The sequence below is a fragment of the Grammomys surdaster genome, unplaced genomic scaffold, assembly GCF_004785775.1.
Source record: "Grammomys surdaster isolate TR1022 unplaced genomic scaffold, NIH_TR_1.0 181, whole genome shotgun sequence".
Classification (NCBI taxonomy): domain Eukaryota; kingdom Metazoa; phylum Chordata; class Mammalia; order Rodentia; family Muridae; genus Grammomys; species Grammomys surdaster.
This window is the reverse complement of record NW_021604626.1, coordinates 4,165,017-4,184,023: the sequence shown is the minus strand read 5'-3', so window position 1 is coordinate 4,184,023 and position 19,007 is coordinate 4,165,017. Positions and strand designations below refer to the sequence as shown.

At 47.8% G+C, this 19,007-nt stretch overlaps 1 protein-coding gene across 3 annotated transcripts in view; it reads right to left on the bottom strand.

The window, feature by feature from the left end:
• Ttc13 (tetratricopeptide repeat domain 13) overlaps positions 1-19,007 on the bottom strand; it is a 53,644-nt gene that overhangs the window by 21,013 nt on the left and 13,624 nt on the right. The window contains exons 4-6 of one of the 3 annotated variants that reach the window (XM_028767714.1): positions 18,757-18,827; positions 4,488-4,604; positions 3,617-3,727 (exon numbers count right to left, since the gene is read on the bottom strand). In XM_028767714.1, the coding sequence (XP_028623547.1) occupies positions 3,617-3,727; positions 4,488-4,604; positions 18,757-18,827 (299 nt within the window). Of the gene's footprint in view, positions 1-3,616; positions 3,728-4,487; positions 4,605-8,405; positions 8,472-18,756; positions 18,828-19,007 lie in introns of all 3 variants that reach the window. The other 2 variants (XM_028767715.1, XM_028767716.1) reach the window with 2 other exon arrangements.

The window sequence follows — 19,007 nt, the reverse complement described above, 5'->3', positions numbered from 1 at the left end:
ACTATATCTGTACACATGGACCCACTGCACCTGCATACATGGACCCATTACACCTGCACAGGTAGACCCACTGCACCTGACTGCAGTTGCACACACATGGACCCACTGCACCTGAGCACACATAGACCCACTGTATCTGCACACATGGACCCACTACACCTGACTGCACACGTGGACCCACTGCACCTGACTGCACATGTGGACCCACTGTATCTGCACACGTGGACCCACTGTATCTGCACACATGGACCCACTGCACCTGACTGCACACGTGGACCCACTGTATCTGCACACGTGGACCCACTGCACCTGACTGCACCTGCACTTTTGCATGACATCACTGTTACTGTAATAAAAAGTATAAACACATCACACTTCCCCAAGCGCAGGACAAATGGCACTAACCAGCCACTGCAATCTGAAGAAAAAGATCTGACTTAAGACAACACCACGTCTGTCCAACTAGATGTCCATGGGAGAGAGCTGCCGCCGCCACATGCCTTGCACATGATAGGCACTCAATAAATGTTTGATGACTTGCAAGATAGCCGCCTGCCTCTGCATCCAGGCTCCATGTAGATGGAGGGGCAGCATGGCCAGAGGGGCTGGCTTCAGACTCCACTGAAGCAGTGGTGGGGAAGAAGAGCTGAAGGGCTCTTACAACATTGAATGCGCTTACTCAAACGGCCTCGTTGAAATCGTTAGAGCTTTAATAATACTTCAAGTCAACAAACACATATTGAGTGCCTACTGTGTACCAGAGCCGGTGTGAGGTATACAGGGGTAGATACAAGATGAGAGGATCTCTGTTCTCTAAGAACACTCAGTCTAGTTAGAACAGGAAGCTGATTATGTAATGGGTTATTAGCACAAACATTATAAGCTAAAGTAGAGACGGGAGTGAGGCTCTGGGAATAAGAAGGAAGAACTACATGGCCTCGAGACTGAGCAGCAGTGTAGGAAGACAGCACAGTGCTGCACTGTGCACAGCTCAGAGCCAGAAATGCTGGGAAATCAGAACAGCGCACAAGGGTGTGAGTGAAGAGAGACGAAGAACCTAGCTGCTGCCTGCCCAGATATACCAGGGCCTTGGGGAAAGGGTGGTAACTATGGCAGCGCAGCAGTCGGGGGTGGAGTTAGGCTGGGCCAATGGACATCTGGGCAAGAGATAATGAAAAGTCAAGGTAAGTGTCCCTGAGGAGAGAAAGACAGGTCAGATTCAGAGACAGGATCTGGTGGCTGTGGGTGAGGGAGGCAGGGTGCTTCTGGGCTGGAGTCTGGGAGAGGCAAGGGTAGTGGCCACCACAGGAAGGACAGGAGGGCAGCAGGGAGGGGGGCTGGGGCATGTTAAGCCTGCAGTGTCTGTGGACATCCGGGGGAGATGCCCAGCAGGCATCTGCTGCCCACTCCACTTACAGCATGTGTGGACGCCACAGTTCTTCAGGGTCTGATTCTCTTCAGCTTTTAAGAGTCTTTGGTCTCAGGTTCCTGCCTAAGCTGTGCTCAGCTCTCTACCTCACTCTGCCAAAGAGGGACACAGCAGAATCAAGATTTTGAGCCGTTGGGAACAAGGGACTAGCTCACGCGAGGCAACCTCTAAGTATGGAAACTGCTTTGGAACCACTGGCTTGGTCGATGCCACCATTTCCACTCCGCCATCACCATCCTCACGGTCACTGGGCGGCTGTCATTTTAGCTGCTCCCAACAGCTCAAGGTAAAGAGCTTAAAATGTACTTAAGACTTGGACAAAACAAATGGAAAGTTCTTGCTGTTGTACGCCAAGGGCTAGATCCACCACAGTGTACAAGTGTGACATGCCTGGCTGGGTATGGTGGCACTCATGGGAAGTCAGCATACGAGAAAGCTGAGGCAGGAGAGTAACTGAAGACTAGCTCAAGCTGCGGTCAAACCCTTTCTTTGACAAATTACATACATAAAAGGTTATAAGATGTTTAATATCTTTCCATGAAAAGTTCTTGTAAAATAAAAAGTCACCTGCTTAGTTAATTTCTAGACTGTCATTGGCCTGAGCAGACCCACTTTATGGTGTGACATGAGCTCAAGCCCACTGCTGAGTCTAATGCTGTGTGTCTGCAGACACCAGGGGTCACTCTTTCGGTACATAATTCACAAAACCTTCGTCTACACCTCACGAGGATGCGGGTGGGACAAGAGGGATTCAGTGCAACCTGTGACCTGCTTGGACAGATAAACCACCATAAAAGAGCTCCCTCCACTTGGCCCACTGTCCCGTGTATGCCGACTCAGCACAGCAGGAGGGACCCAGTGACCTGGGAAGACCCACTTACTGAAGGACTTCGAATGCTCAGTCAAAGCAGCTCCCAGGCTCTTGTGGAGATCTGGATAAAGTAAATCAGTCTCCCTCTTTGAGCCTGTTTTAGAAGACTGCCCCTGTGCCTGTGCCCAGCTCCACCTCACAAAGAGTACATTTGCTGGTATATGCTTTCCTTTAAGAAGTACTCATACTATAGACTAGATGGTCTTTTCCATGGGCCCCGAGGCTGTCTCTGTACAGCACGGTTGGAGGCTGTGAGAAAAGATACAGAATGGAAGGGAGCTGGCAAGTGGGTGGGCACAGCCCAGTGTGAGTCCTGTACCCTCACGGGCAGCCCCATGCCTACAAGGAAGTCTTTCTCTCAGACATCCCAGGCACTTGTACATAGAATGTGAAGAATACATAGAGAACCGGCAAATTCTTTGTCTTTTGATTTTCACTTTGAAGGGGAGTTCTTACAAAGCCATCTATAAAACATTGATTACATTGTTCCTAATAAAATCATTGTAATACTTATCTCATGGGATGCTACCAAGCTCTGGGGGGTACTTTGGGAGGAGACAGAAGGTTGTGCCTACTTTATGGATATGCAAGAAGCTCGGCTACATGTCTAGCAGGTGGTTAGGGCTCAGAGCAAGGGCACAGGCTCTTTCAGGCTTCTCTGGATGGCCCGTGATGGCTAACACAGGTGGCTGTTACAGGTGCTATCACTACATCACGCTGTGTAGGAACTGGTCACAAACCAGTTTCAGAGCTGTGCATGGCCAGATGCAAAGATGAGCAGCTAGTGGACAGAACATGTGCGCACAGGACCGTGTGCATGGCAGAACTATGTGTGATGAGATGCTCCTTCCTCTTGCCTGAGACACGTCCCATCCTGGGCTGCTAACATTAGTCAGTCTCCAACACTCAAGGCCATCATCTCTGCACAGGATGGCTTTGCCAGACAGTGTGGTCTCCAACAAGGGACTGGCTATGCATAACTCTCAGGCCAGCCCACCTTCCATCTTGTGTCTTAGATTACCCTGTACAGGGAACCAGCAGTACCTGTGGCCTTGTCGGTACTGTGGCTCAGGCAGGGGAGGTAGCAACTCTGTGATCCCTGGCTACTGGCACAGCCTGCAGCAGAGCAGGGTCCCCACAGATACACAAGGATGTGGGGGGAGCACCTGGGAGGAAGTACACACACACACACACACATACACACTGCTAAGAAGCCAGCGACACCATTCTGAGATGCATCGGATCAGTTCCGCTAAGTCCCCCTCCCCACAAGCGAGGTGGGCACAGCGGCGCAGGCGCGGGCAGCACAGCTTCACCTTCAGAAGTCCTCTGTGAAAGAAAGTTAGGCCTTTGTACAGCATGGCTGTGGGCTGGTTTCTGTTCAGCTCCAAGGACTGCTGAAAGTCCTCGTGGGCTGTCGCGTAGTCCTATGGGAAGGAGGAGGAGAGATAAGATTGTGTTTGTTAGAATCTGGAATGTTCTCTGCTGTGGATGGACAGAGGGAAGACCTCAGTGGGTCCTGTGCCCTTCTTGGCCTTGAAGGAAATGCCAATGGTGAAGGGGTCCAGCCAAACTAGTACTTCTCGCCCTGCTAACCGCTAACTGGTGTTCACAGAGGCTTGATGTTAGTTAGGCCTTCATCTCAGCCTTTCCAGGACCAATCAGAGCATCTTTTCCACACTGGACACCTCTGAAATAAAGAGGCTGTGGTACAGCCTCACTGTGTGTGGTGCGGCCTCAGTGTGTGTTAAGCTGAAGCTCTGGTCTACTCGTGCACGGGTAAAGTACTGCGAGCTCACAGACACTGGTGGTCACGGAGCCACTGTCACAAAAACAGACTCTTGATGGATTCAGGCCACCTAAAAAGAAGGGTCTGGAGGCCTGACATGTTCAGACTACAGCTATCCGACTCAGAACGAGATGAGTTCAAGTTGTACCTCCAAGTAGAGGCGACAAACCAAACTGCAGCCTTTCATGCCAGTCTAGAATCTGACGCTGCTGACTGCCCGAACGTGGAACCACAACTGGCTCTTATTAGTCTCTGTTGCGTTTAATTTCTGCCAAAGACAGTGATCTCTCTCTCGGCTGCCTTGTAGCACTGACATTTAACTGAACCCAATCTAGCAGGGAGGGGCTGCTGAGATGACAAGAGTGTGAGGTGTGGACCAATCTTTATGGGGCAATCACCTCAGATATGAAGTACAAGGTCCCCCGGTGTCGGTACAGCCGTGCCGACGGCTGAAGCTGAATAGCTTTAGTGAGATCGTTTACGGCTTCATTAATTCGTCCCAGAGGGGACAGAATCTAGAAATCCAAAACATGCAATCAGGAAAAATTCCCAGGACCAGCCCTACACTGTCAGCGTTTTAACTTTCCCATTCCACTGAGCCGCACGCCACTCACAAAGCTCACTGTAGCAGGCTGTGAGCCACGGCCTCATGCACGCACAGGCAGATGCTCAGAGGGGCCACTATCTCTGTTTAGCAAGGGGAGACGGGGATGCGGCTCTAGCAGCCGCTTTGCTACTGACTCCACCCTGGGCAACACCAGAGTCTTGACATAAGAACCCTTTGCTTTCGTTCACTTTTTAAGTAAAACGCTGGCACATGCACATTCAACCGCTGGGACAGACAGACGAGTCCCTGGAGGTTACAATCCTCCATGGTCTCTAGCTCCTCTCCCTGCGGGAGTAAGAGCTGAAGGATACTTCCTAGGACCCCAGGTGCCTTGTCAGCCCCAAGCTCGTCAATCACACGCAGCATCATCACGGGGAAATTGTCTGCCTGTTTGAGACACTCCTAGAGCCATCATGGAGTCACTGTGGTTCAGGCAGCATGACAACACAGATGGGAGTCCAGCACCCAGAAGGAAGTCACCAAGAGAGAAGGAAACCCCAGTGGGCCCCTGTATCCATGCACCTGACCCCACTCTGTCCAGCATGCTCTAGGGAAAGGCATGTTGTTCACCCCGTGTCACTAACTGGTCACCTGCTCTGCAAGAGCTTAGCACAGCCTCAGGTGGGCCCACCCCAAACATTAGCAGCGGCTTCCAAAGCAGAAAGAGAAGGACACATGGTCATCCCAGGAAGGGGCGGGGTTACCACTTGGAATGAAGAGTGCTCTTCTCTGCTTACTGACCCCTAGGTAAAAACTATCACATCTTGGCACGACTGTCAATGTCTGCAGTCATGGGTTAATATATTTTCATAAAACGCACATTATTTGTATTATTTGTATTTGCAAGGGCGAAGTGTCCTTTGAATTAACTCTAAGGCAGATGAAGGCAGGCGGGAAATGAGCTGTGAAGCGCATGTTGCAATGACTGCTGTAACTGTCATAAATATTGCTACGTTGTATCATTTAGATAATAGAAAATTGCTGTTCTAATCACCAATGGCATTCTAGATAAGCAATTAGCTTCTTGTTAGATGTGCAAATAGTTTAAATCTGCAAGTCTTAGCTGAATCCCTAGTTTATCAGAATCATGTCAGGCATCCCCAGAGTCCTGAGAGAAATACCAGCAAGCCCATCCAGAGCTGGTGGGACATACTAGCCAGCCCAGCCACTATTCAAGAGCCTCTTGCTGTGGGGACAGTAATACAGACACCTAGCCCAAGGGCAAGACCCAAGATGGACAGGCAAGGAACTAAATCACTGAGAAAAATTAGATTAAAACCAAGTCCCCAACACGACATAAAATTCTTTGGGACCTAGATCTCAAATGCGACAACCTAAGGACAAGGCCTCTAGATGTAGTCTCAGACTGACTGAGCACTGTGTTCCTGTACTTGCTATATTTCCTGGGGGCCGAGGGCAGAAGAAGTCAACCCGTATCAAACAACCGACTGCATTTACACCGACCACAGGAGCACATGTGACCCGACAGCTCAGCACCACTGTAAGAACACGGATTTAAAACCACAAATGGAGTCCTGGCTCTCTCCTGCTCCTGCTGTTTGCAAGCCTCACCCCCACGGGCCTGGCACACTCGCTCAGCTTCTGTGCAGGCCGTCTACCGGTGTCCACCCAGCAGATGCTACAGGCACTCCCCCAGGCCTGTCTCCACCTTGAGATCTGCAGCAAACCTACCTGTTGTAGGTGTGTACGGAGGCAGGTCCCCCGCCCAGGAACTACACATGAACACACTCTGCTCGTTCCCTCACTCTCTCCCCTCCCTTCCAGACCAGTGGGACCACTGCCTCTAAGAGCTACGTATTTCAGGATCTCCAACCCACTAGCCGCTTTGGTTAAACTGTGTCGCTTATATCTGCAATATGGTGTGCGGTATCTCTTTAAGGAGTATCCACGGAAGAAGCAGACAACATGAGCACGCGTTCACACTAAGCACTGTTCTCGTTCGTTACTTCAGTGGGCATCACTCACTCCACAGCTGTTGGGTAACTGCCACCATGCTCACAGGCCTTGAGGACGTAACTCAACATTAGAGGAACATGAAAAGTTATAACGGAAGTGATATAATATCAGCTTCTGAATTTCAGCTAATTCAATAAGAGAAGGAAAAAGAAAACCACACTCACTTCAGCTCGCTGCTCAAATACCTCTGGACGGTCAGGTTCCAAGGCAATTACTCGGCTCAGTTCAAACAAAGCAAGCTCAGCGTTCTTAATGTCCTTGAAAAGGTATTAGCTTAGTATGAGACACACTGCTGCTCGGACAGTGGCAAGATCTTCTGAGACACTGGCGGTGCAGTCGCCAGAGAAGCCGCTGCTCGGAGACGAACACAAACTTGGGGTCTGTGCCAATGTTCTGCCAGGTCTGCTCAGGGATTACACCCAAGTCTCCCCACCCCACGGGGTGGCAAGCTGAACCTGGATGCTTACCACAAGCTCACAGAGGGCAGACAGTATCTAAACATAACCTAGATCATCTTCAGGGTGAGCACATGGATGCCAACCTGGGAAATGGCACCCACCAGTTTTCTGTCAGACAGGGACAGGAAAACGCCAAGTGTCGATCAAAACCATGAACCCAGAACCTATCTGACCAGTCTTGCTAAGTTCTCTTCAGCATGCTGATTTTATGCTTAAAAATGCACATTTAATTCTACGCTAAAGACAAAAACAAGTTACAGGTTGAACTGCAAAATTTAGACAGATGGGGGCAGTAAGCACCAGTTATCTGAGGCGACTTATGACCAAAACGGTCTTGTACCTCAACACCATGGTTACCAAGGCTGAGTTCATCTGGGTCCCCTGTGTCTCAGAAGGATATAGTAACTGTCATATCCATTTTCTCCAAGCCAATACCAGCTTAGTAGGATTTTTATACTTTCATACATTTTAATTAAAATATTTAATAAAATGTTAAATACTTGATGTTTTCAATGTAAATATTCCAAAAAATGATAGTTCTCCCTCTGCTAAGTATTATCTCATATGACAGTCTGCTCTACGTGTGCTGATCTTAAGGGCACCCCTGACTCACTGAACACTCTGGGGCAAGAGCTCTTACGGCACTCTAATGACAGGGCTCACTGCCGCCTCCACCACCTTTCTCAGGGGAATAAAGGGAATGACTTAACTGTGGCTATGAAGACTTATCCCTATTTGCAAAACGCCTAAAATGTAGCAAATAAAAATAAATGTCACAGCTAGGCATGGTGGCTCACGCCTTTGATCCCAGCGCTGGGAGGCAGAGGAAGGTGGATCTCTGTGATTTTGAGGCCAGCCTGGTCTACAGAGTGAGTTCTGGGACAGAAGGGGATTCAGGGAAAACCCCTGTCTTGGGAAAATAATAATAATAAATGTCACATGGTTAAAAAAACGCTCTTTCATCCCACCTGCCGCACTGTAAAAGGACCCCAGGCCATAGATACCACTGTGACAACATATCCCTGTCTCAGCATGGCTGGGGAATGTCCTGGAAACACAGATCTCTGGCTTTTCCTGTGGCCAGCTCATCACTGACTTGGAAGACACAGGGGAGCCTGGTCGCCCACCTTCTAGCCATGGCACCTGGGGTGATCAACCACCCTTCTTTCTCCTGTGTCCTGGCAGAGCTGACTGAATGAGAAGCAGTTCAGACAAAGGCTTGGGTGCGGCAAGCCACGTGGGCGCAGTGGCAAGCGTGACTAGTACATACTCACATGTAGTCCCTTCTTTCCATAGGCCATCCCTCGGCCATAAATTGCACTAACCAGATCAGGCTCCTCCTAGTCAGACCAAAACAGAAACACGTCAAAAACTAGAAACAAACAAAACAAAACAAGAGTCAGTTTCTGCTTAAACCTATTAATACTTCAAGAGACAGCTCTGTATCTTTACACTACTGTGACCCTAGGTGACGCTGCAGTCCCAGATCTGAAACCTGTCACCACAAAAGCTCACTGAGGAGACATGCTGAGGAGGACGTAACTGCACTGGAGGGAAAGAGGGGAGGGATCTAGCAAAGCCGAGGTATCTCACTGCATAAACGGCCTCCTCAGCCTCAATGTGACTGGCACAGAAGCAACCACATCTCACAGAGGACCTGGGAGCTCAGGAATCAGGGAGGTGTGAGCAGGTGATATCCTCATGCCCATCCATGCTGCCTTGCATAAACCCATGACTTAACCTGATGAGGTAAAGCCCCCAGCCATGGGGAGGGCAGCACTGCACTCCAGAGTGTGCTGAGGAGCCATGGGGATAAGACATCTGACTCGGTCGCCTGCTTTCCCATTCTGTCCACTACTGCCTGCATGCCATCCCTCCACAGAGGCCCTGTCGCCACCCTAGAGGTGTGACCTCTCCTCTGGGCGGGTGGAAGGAATGCCTGCTTAAGGTGAGCCTCTGCCTCAGTCACCTCCGTTCTGGATGCTTTGCTACAAGGTCTTGATCCAACTTGAAGAGCTGCAGGGAACCACCCTGGGCTGGGCTGCTCAGCTTCTGAACTGAGGCCTGTGTCTGCCCACACTACTGACAAAAAGCATGTCCACACCCGTGCAGGTGAATGCAGACAGATGAAGGGGAAGACACCATGCACGCAATTCTTAGAGCTGCTTACACAGGATGAGGACCTGTGGTCCAGGGGCCCAGAAAGCAGTCTGACACACTACTCAAAAAGTCACAGAAACTCAGCCCCAATAACTGTCCTGCTGGTTTCTCCTGAGACCGCCAGAGAGATAACAACGTCAGGCCTATGATCAGAGCGGTGGGGAGGGCAGGTAGGAGAATAGTGAGTTTGAGGCTAACCTGAGGTCCTAACCCAAAAACAATTGCGACCCAAAAGACCTGCAGAGAGAAGCAACAAGAACAGGCCAGACTCTGGTGATCTCCCGTGGCAGAAACCTGCGTGGGTCCCTCCTGGCTCCCATGAGATTCTTATCCTGCTGTCTGTAACCACTGTGTACCTGCATGAAGGTTGTCTATGTGTCTGCTGAGGAGGAAGAAGGCCAAGTGACAGGATCACAGGGGAGTGCAGGTTGTAATGACATCTTAGAGTAATCGATGTCCCTAGCAGGTGACTACAGGTATTGTGTGTTCAGGAGAAACTCCAGAATAGCAGAGACACTTCTGACAGAGGTGAGAACCACACATGACCCCATGTTCCTGAGAGCATGTGTTCCTTTTGGTTATTTAAAACAAACATCTGTGTAGTCATCCACAAACAGAAAACACATTGTAAGCAAGACATAATATAGGAAACCAAGAAGAACCACGCCTTTTCTGTGGTGTGGAAGGGAACTGCTGTATGCAGTAGGAGAAAGGCCAGAGGACCAGAAGGAAAACTGCCTGCCTGCTTCGGCAGAGATTTCCATCCAGAAGCAACACTGAGAACATAACAGAAGTTTGGCCTGGAGAGGGTCTGGACACTGTTCACCTCGGGCTCACAGGAGCCCTGGCTCCTTGCACTTGGACTCAAACCTAAGACAACATCTCAGTGGACGACAGGCTGAGGTTCAGACTCAGTGTGGCTCAAATGTACCAAACAAGCAGCTCTTCTGCAATGAATAGTTCACTGTGGGTGACCACAAACTGAATCAGAAACAGGTGCAAAACAGTTACCCTATGGATGTGCCCGGCTTCACTTGAAGCTGGCTCTCAGTGACACACACACACACACACACACACACACTCAAACCACAATGACCACCATGCCTCCTCCTGAAGAAACCTAGTCTGTCTGGCTTTTCTTTAAGCTTGGTTCACCAGGTTTCTACAGCTGCCTTCCGGTCTCCTGCATCCTTCTCTGTGCCCAGATGTCTGGGTGTCCCATTCACCTGCACTGTCACACAACCCCAGCAATATTGTATTTCACACTGCCACCCAGAATGCACAAGGGCCCACCACAGTATGTGGTATACACACGTATGCATACACAGACATATGTGTGCACATCGTATGTGGGGACCAGGGAAGAATCAGTGTGTCAGACATTCTTGCTGTCTGCACATGCTCAGTCACTAAGAGCTGTGGCAGCAATGACACACTGTGGACCCCCACAGAAGCTGACGCTGGTCTCTGACCTCATTCCTCATCCTGTCCCTTCTCCCTTCCACACTCCCACTCCATGCTCAGAAAACCACAACTACTTCTCAGTCATTTCCCAGCAACTAGCCTGGCTGAAAGTGACAGTGTATGATCCCAGCCCCTCTGGGACATACCTCAGCCCTGTCCCCAAGGAGGTCTTTCATCCCAAGACCTTTCCTGACTCTCTCCAGAACCTTGTAGTGAAGCATGATTTCTCTCCCACCACTACAGTGTGCTGTGTGGGTATCAGCCACTCAGTTAACTCAGAGCCTGTTGTTGGTGAATCAGGTTTCATGCCAGGAGACCATGTATAGCCACAGCACTTCTGCTGTGTTAGGAAGAGCAAGCAAAACCAACACAGGAGAAGGATTCTTGCCTTCCTGGAACACAGCCAAAGGATCACACACATAAGAGCAAGGAGAGTGAGCAGACAGAAGCAGAGACAGATCCCCTATGGAGGAGAGAGCTGCCTGTCCAGGTGAGACAGTGGAGGAGGTGGAGTGAGGGGAGAGCCCAGATCGCCACCCAGACAGAGGGCAGGCCGACAGGCAACAGCAGCTTCGATTCAGGGCTTGGCTGTGGAGATAAGGAGGAACAGGCAAGGAAGGGGTCACATTGGTCTGGGGTGCAACTGGAATTATGAGCAAAATAAGCCAGAAAACAACCCCGTGCACATGCCCCTGGTAAAGGAGAATCCTTGCGCGTGGCTAGGACAGAGCACACAGGCAGAGGGATCTGGACCGTGGCGGCAGCAGAGCTGGTGACGGTGTGAGTAGGGGACAGGTGTGCAACGTGTGAACTTATGAAATGACTGGAAGGGCGTGAGAAGCTGGGTGACTGGATGGGGTCCATGTGACAAAGATGGGGTCCAGAAGAAAGATGTAGATTCTGAGTAAGATAGCCTTTTGGAAGTTCAGATGGAAGTCAGGCATGGTGGGACACTTGGAGGTAGAGGGTGATGGATCAGGAATTCAAGGTCAATCTCATCTATGTAACAAATTCAAGGACAGCCTAGAATACTTGAGATCCTGTTGCAAAGCCCCAGACTACCTAAACACCTAGACAAGGAAATAAAAAGTAAAGCTAAGCAGAAGTGGAACCCAGCGTGATGGCTCCTATCTGTATCCCCAGCATGTGAGAGGCTGAGGCAGGAGGATTTCTCCAAGTTGGAGACTTGCTTCATGGGGGGTTGGGGGAAGGATAGAAGAAAACTAAAGAAAACAAATGAAAGAGAAAGGGGAAGGAAATGGAAAGACAAGTTTGGCGGGTCTGAGAGTGTAGTGAGGAACAGTGCTGGCCATCCCTGGCTCTTTCCTCCACATCAGATACTAGACAGCCTGAAGTCACAAGGAAGATAACACTTTAAAATGTTCTCATAGTGACAGCATCACATAACCTATAAATATTAAATTGTAAGTCTAACATATTTTAGCTGGGCATGGTGCTCCAGCCTGCAATCCTGGCACTAAGGCATCAAGGCAAGAGGCTTCCACAGCCAACCTGGACTACACAGTGAGAATCTGCCTCAAAAACTAAACAAGCAGACAGAGGGGTCAAGGGGATCTAGCTTCCATATCCCATCATACTTTGCAATTGGATACCTGCCACTTAGGGAAACTCAGTATCTTCAAAGCATGTCTTCTCTCTCACACATGCACAGAACCTAGTACACAGCAAGTCTTACTATAGGTCAGATTTATTTAGCAGTAAGCACAGGCATGTATTGCACAGCTAGAGAAACCTCAGAGGGGGGAGAGACATCAGGCTGAGGCTAGCTCTGCTGAGACTGTGCTAGCCAGTGTGGAGTGCGGATGGGGTGAGGGAAAGGGGCCAGCTGAGGGCAAACTAAAGCACACAGCGTTCTGACGTGGATGCCTCTCAAGAAATGGCTCATGGGAGCCTCTGGCCACCACAGCAGAAACATTTTTTTAGCGATAAAATACTTTAAACCTTAAAAAAAGAAATGCTGCTTAAAAGCTTGTGACATTGTAGTATTTAAGTGCTAACTGGAATAAGAAAAAAAGCAGAGGAGGAGGAAGAGAAGAAATTGAAATACAGGCACACATTCAGTTGGCCTCTGGGATGCTAGGTGTGCCCACATGCACACCCATTCAGTCCCCTTCATCTCCCAACTCCCTGGCTTAATTCTCTCTTCCACACTGCACCCATCCCTGTGAGCATCCTTGCAGCACTTAGGGCTCCTCTGGTCCACTGAGCCTGCCTTTGAGAAAATACTTTGTAGCAACACAGAAGGACAGATGATAATTGATACTTTGTAGCAACATAGGACAGATGATAATTGATACTTTGTAGCAACACAGAAGGACAGATGATGATTGTACTGTTGTATTTGGAGTCTAGTGTTGCAACTCCTTATTTTAAGTACAGATTTTATAAATTTTAAAAATAGGTACAACTTTATATACTTACATTATCCACTTTAAATGTTAATAAGACGAAGCTTTATTTATGTAATATAGTAGTTACTTTTCTTAAAACAAAAACAAATAAGTAAAAAATTAAGTTAAATTTAAAAAACAACAACAAATACATTATCTCTAAAAACAAGTTGAGATCAGAGCATCACAGTTTGAAACTACTGAGCAAATATGACCAGCTTAGTCCTGTTCTTCAGTAGGCTCTTCAGCATTTTAAGTGAGCTCAGTGACAACTAAGCACAGTTCCCAACGTTCCTTAGTTTCTGCAGCTGCAGCATTTTGGGGTCTGGCCATAGCAACAAGGAACAACCACTCAGACAAGGCGGTCCACATTACTCTCATGCTATAGTGACAGACGAGTGACTTTCAATTTCACGCATGAGGGGCTGGAGGGCCTGACCAGAGTTAAGGGCTCTCTCTGGTCGTTCTTACATAGGACCTAGCTTTGGTTCCTAGCACCTACATGAGGTGGGTTACAAGTATACACGACCCTCTTCTGGCCTCCTCGGGCACCAGGCAAGCACTGCACTTGGGTGCAGGCGAGTGCAAGGAAGTCCTCACATAAACACATATAATGAAATAATCCTCTTCAAAGTAAAGGTAGTTCTTTTTTCTACCAGAAGGCTGGCTTATCTAGACCCGAAACTCACTATGTTCAGAGTGCACAGAGACTCAGCACGTGAGAGATGCAGCATCGGTTAACTCTGTTTATAAAATGTTACAGACACCACAGGGTGTCTTCGGTTCTGTGGATGGAAGGTAAGAAGCAAAGCTGAGCTAAGAATTCAGGTCCACCACAATCAGATCAGGTCCACACAGAGGTTAAATTACCACATGAAACTGTCCAGGTACCTGCCCTGCTAGCCCTCGTAGGGCCAAAGGGGCATAGGAAGTGGGCAAAGGCTCAGCATCCAAGACCGCCACTGAAGTACACATCTACACATGGAAGGGATGCCGGTACACTGATGTTAGGTCAGCCTAGCTCAAAGTAAAATCAGCATTTCAGTCCACAGTGGGGGTCCACATAGAATGCCAGTACTATGGACACAGAGACAGGAGGACTGCCACAAATTCAAGGCCAGTGCAGGCTACCAAGTAAGATACTGTCTCTAATGAATGAGCGGATAGATAAATCAGCATTTTGCAGTGCAGACTGACATTTACAAAGCCTGCTTACTGAGGTTGGCTGGACATGGTGGCCCACACCTGTAATCCCAATACTCAGGAAGTTGAGGCAAGATGGAAGAGTCTGCTCGAGGCAACATAGTGAGATCTCTTCTTTAAAAAAAAAAAAAAAAGAAAGAAAGAAAGAAAGAAAGAAAGAAAGAAAGAAAAGAAGAGATGAAAGAAAAGAAAAGCAACAGGTAACTTAGAAATTAGAGCACAAGACACAAAGAGGACACTTCCTTGACAAACAACGGGATAAAGGTGCAAATGAGGATCATGGGAACACTTCGGGTTCACACACTGATGGCACAGAGCAGACGAATGTGAAGATCAGGCTTCACAACTGCAGAGACTGAGTAGGTTTGCCCCTTACACTCCTGGGTTTGAATGCTTGGCCCATTGGGAGTGGCACTGTTAGGGCTTTGTTTGAGCAGGTGTGACCTTGTTGGAGGAAGTGTGTCATGGGCTTTGAGGTCTCAGATGCTCAAGTCAGGCCTAGTGTAGCAGTCTCCTTCTGCTACCTGTGGGTCAAGATGTATAACTCTTAGTTACTCTCTAGCATCATGCCTGTCTGCACACCACCATGCTTCTCACCACGACAATTATGGACCAAACCTCAGAACCAGTAAGCTGGCCTCAACTAAATGTTTTCCTTCATAAGAATTCCTTAGTCATGGCTCTCTGCCACCCAACATACACACCACATAGCATTTATTCCATATAGCAACTTTACAACATCCACCCCCTATGGTGACCCTTGTCACTTCCCATAAGTGGAATCAGATGTTGCTGCTCTGGGCTGTAGTGCACAGCTGTCTAACAGCTCTGTTGGTGTTATTGGACTCAAGAAAAGCCCAAAGCTATGTGAGGAAAGCTATCACAGTGTGATTTACTTAGGATGGTCACCGGCTTTAAAACAGCTGCTGCACATCTGATTCCATAGGAGGGTACTATGAGTAGCAAGCAGAACTGGTCAATGCCACCATTAGTAGGTCCCTAGAGATGCTTAGCCAGTTACAATTCAGAGACAGCAAAGAGCCCAGGCACTAACAGGAGTTGAGAAGTTCAAGGTTCTAAAATTCTGGACAGGAAACGAGATCGTGGGATAAAAATCAGTTGCACTATACTAAGAAATCTGACCACTACACTTGCCAATATAAAGAAAGCGAGAGCAAACTGACTGAAAGAGCAAATACGCTGTCAACATTCAACCTGAAGAGACTGGTTTATACAAAAATCCACCCATGTAACAAAGTTCTGGTTAATTGAAGTTGGCAGCGTACTCTACATCTGCTGCTGCCTACTTGTGCAATGTGGCAACGCACTGCTGATGCAGCATCAGAAGGAAGCAACAAGGAACTCTTAAACATAAGCCTAATATGGGAAAGCTTTGACAGAAAAGAGGACTGAGGTTCTCATTACATCTTCTGGGTGGATGGTAGCATTTGTTATTGAATTTTTGAGGTTTCTATTTAGAATAACCAACCATATGCTAAGAAGACAAGTGACAAAAAGTCACAAGCCTGAACACTCCACTCTGTCCCCACCTAAATGTGCACAGATCCTGTATTCCTCACTGTGTGGAGAAGGCTGAAAGCATGAGGGAAATCAGCAAGAGACTGGGGGGAGGGGGGGAGGAGCTGCGCTCTCCTATTCTAACACAAAATGCTTTATGAAGGACCTAAGGACCTCCTGGTCATCTCTTCCATACTTGAGCTGACTTGCAGTCTACACTAGTTGCATCTTAGCCTAATAGGAACACTGTATGGCTACTACAGAGTCTCAGACTAATGGAAATATTGTATCACTACTTCAGTGTCTCGCTAGCTGTCTCAGACTAATAGAAACATTGTATCACTACTTCAATGCCTCACTAGATGTCTCAGACTAATAGAAACACTGTATCACTACTTCAATGCCTCATTAGTTGTCTCAGACTAATAGAAACATTATATCACTACTTCAGTATCTCACTAGCTGTCTCAGACCAATGGAAACATTGTATCACTACTTCAGTGTCTCACTAGCTATCTCAGGCTAATGGAAACATTGTATCACTACTTCAGTGCCTCATTAGTTGTCTCAGACTAATAGAAACATTGTATTACTACTTCACTGCCTCACTAGTTGTCTCAGACTAATGGAAACATTGTATTATTATTTCAATGCCTCACTGGCTAACCTCAAACTAATGAAAGTAGTGTTCTTGCAGAGAGAAATTCCAATAATGGAACACTAGTGCTCTACATCTCTGCAGACTGGCTAAAATACTAATTTAAACATTAACACAAACTCTGTAGCATGTGTATTTAGATCATAAAACACAGTCATAAAACACAAGCAGTAATAGAAATTAAATGACTTTAAAGTGGTAGAAAGGACATTTTTTATTTTAATGTTTTAGTACTATCATTCACTACAATAATTAAAAAGAAAAAGCTGAACTAAATGACTATACATCTGCAAGCTGTTGATATCACAAAATAAATGATTTTTGCTCACATAAATGCCTTAAGTCACTGGCGTAAGAAGCACATGCCTTTAATCCCAGCATTACCCAGTCAGCATAACTGCTGATGGGTTATCATTAGGTAAGATGATGTCTTGGTGGCCAGAGTTGGGGTCAAAAGTGAACCAGGCCACTAGAAAGGAAGAAGTCACAAAGAACAGGCTTGAGAATCTCTCCCTTGGGCTGGACAGACGGCTCAGCAGTTAAGAGGCTCTTCCAGAGGTCCTGAGTTTAACCCTCAGCAACACCTTAGGTCTTGTCTACACAGCCAGTTTTACTCTGCATTTGTATACAGAACTGCAATTTGAAACCTATTTAAATATCTATATTTGCATTTCAAATTCCACTGAAAAACAAAGCCTGTGTGACCACCCCTACACAGAGCTGATGACTTAAGGACCTGAAAGTAAGAACGAGCAAAAAATACCTTGTCAATTTTCTGAGAATACAGGCTTATCAACATCATACAGTTTCAAGGTTTTGTGTTGTTTTTACAAATTACCAAGTGACTTACACACCTGGTGTTTACAAGTTTTGTGTTTTTACACAAGCAGAGCTAAAGTTTCAAAATTAATATTTTTAAATGAAGTCTAGGGGCCTGGAGAGATGGCTCAGCAGTTAAGAGCATTGGTTGCTCTTCCAGAGGTCCCGAGTTCAATTCCCAGCAACCACATGGTGGCTCATGACCATCTAAAAAGGGATCTAATGCCCTCTTCTGTCATGCAGGTATACATGGTATACAGGTATAGAGCACTCGTTAAAAACAAACAAATAAAAACAAAACCATATAAATAAATAAAAATTTTAAAACATGAAGTCTATCCGCTAGAGTGTGAGCCACCTGTTGGCCTCTAAGCAACAAAGACACCTGTGCTGAGCACTCTGCGTACTAGGTATTCCTGAGTGATGAACACACTGTGTACTAGGTATTCCTGAGTGCTGAGCACTCTGTGTACTAGGTATTAGACACCAGGCTCTTCGAGGGATGTCTCACCTAAACTGAAAGAACACATCTCTAGAGGCGGTTACTATGACTCACATGTGCCATGAGGCTGAAGAACTGGGGGAAGCACAGGGCAGGTATGGACATAGGAGTCTGTAACTGCGGAGTGCAGGCCTTTCTCCTGTAGAGCACTGGTCAGACCCATTAATCCCTGACAAATTCCTACAGACAGTGCAAGGGAACAATGTTGTGAGAAGTCAGCACTGCGCAGGGCTCCCTCACAGGACGCACAGGTGACTTACACATGATTCTCTCCCATCCTTTCTCTCTATGTGCATGTGTGTACAGGCTGTACATCTGTAACCAAGGCTGGCGTGGAACTCACAATCCTCCTCTCTCAGCCTCTCAGGTGCTGGGATTACAGGGGTACGCCACAATGCAGGTTCTTTTCTCTTAGCTAGTCTTCAACTATAGTCTGCCATAAAGCAGTCTCACAGTTCCCTGCTAAAGTGAGAGGCAGATCCAAAAGCAGGATCAAGTCCTGCCCGAGCAGTTAGAATTTCACACCCTTAGTATCCACCTCCCACAGAGGGCCTGTGTCTCAGAGATGGTCTATGTCTCATGGAGGGTCCATGTCCCACAGAGGTTTTGTGCCAGAGGATGTGACCTGTAGCTACTTCAACCATGCTGAGAAAGGCCACCTCTGCTACATGATGGTGCAGACGTGGGCAGCGACTCAAACAGCATTCACTTCCCTTATCCCATGTGGAATGGAGTGAGCTTTCCAAGCCTGGCACCGAGGTAATGGGTCAATGCTCCCTTCTTCCACTCCCTGCAACCCTACACCACATTCCACTGCGGCCCTGCAGGTGTGTGGGCTCACCTCGCATCACCTCAACCACTCGCAGTCACAGAGCCAAGGGGAACATTACCTGGAGCATTGTTGAGAAGTGTCTTATTGCTTCATCGTAGAGACCGCTGCCGACCAGCACATAAGCAATAGCTATGAGACAAAACAGAAAGCTATCGGAGAAAGGAAGAAAGGCAGGTGGGCTAGATAGTCAGTAAGTCCTCTCTGCCTTGTCTCAAGGTGCGGCTCTGAGAAAAGAGTGCTGCTAAGGAACCTAGAAGCAAGCACACTAGATGGCATGCGTGACCCCGTGTTTGCTATCCAGCACTGGTT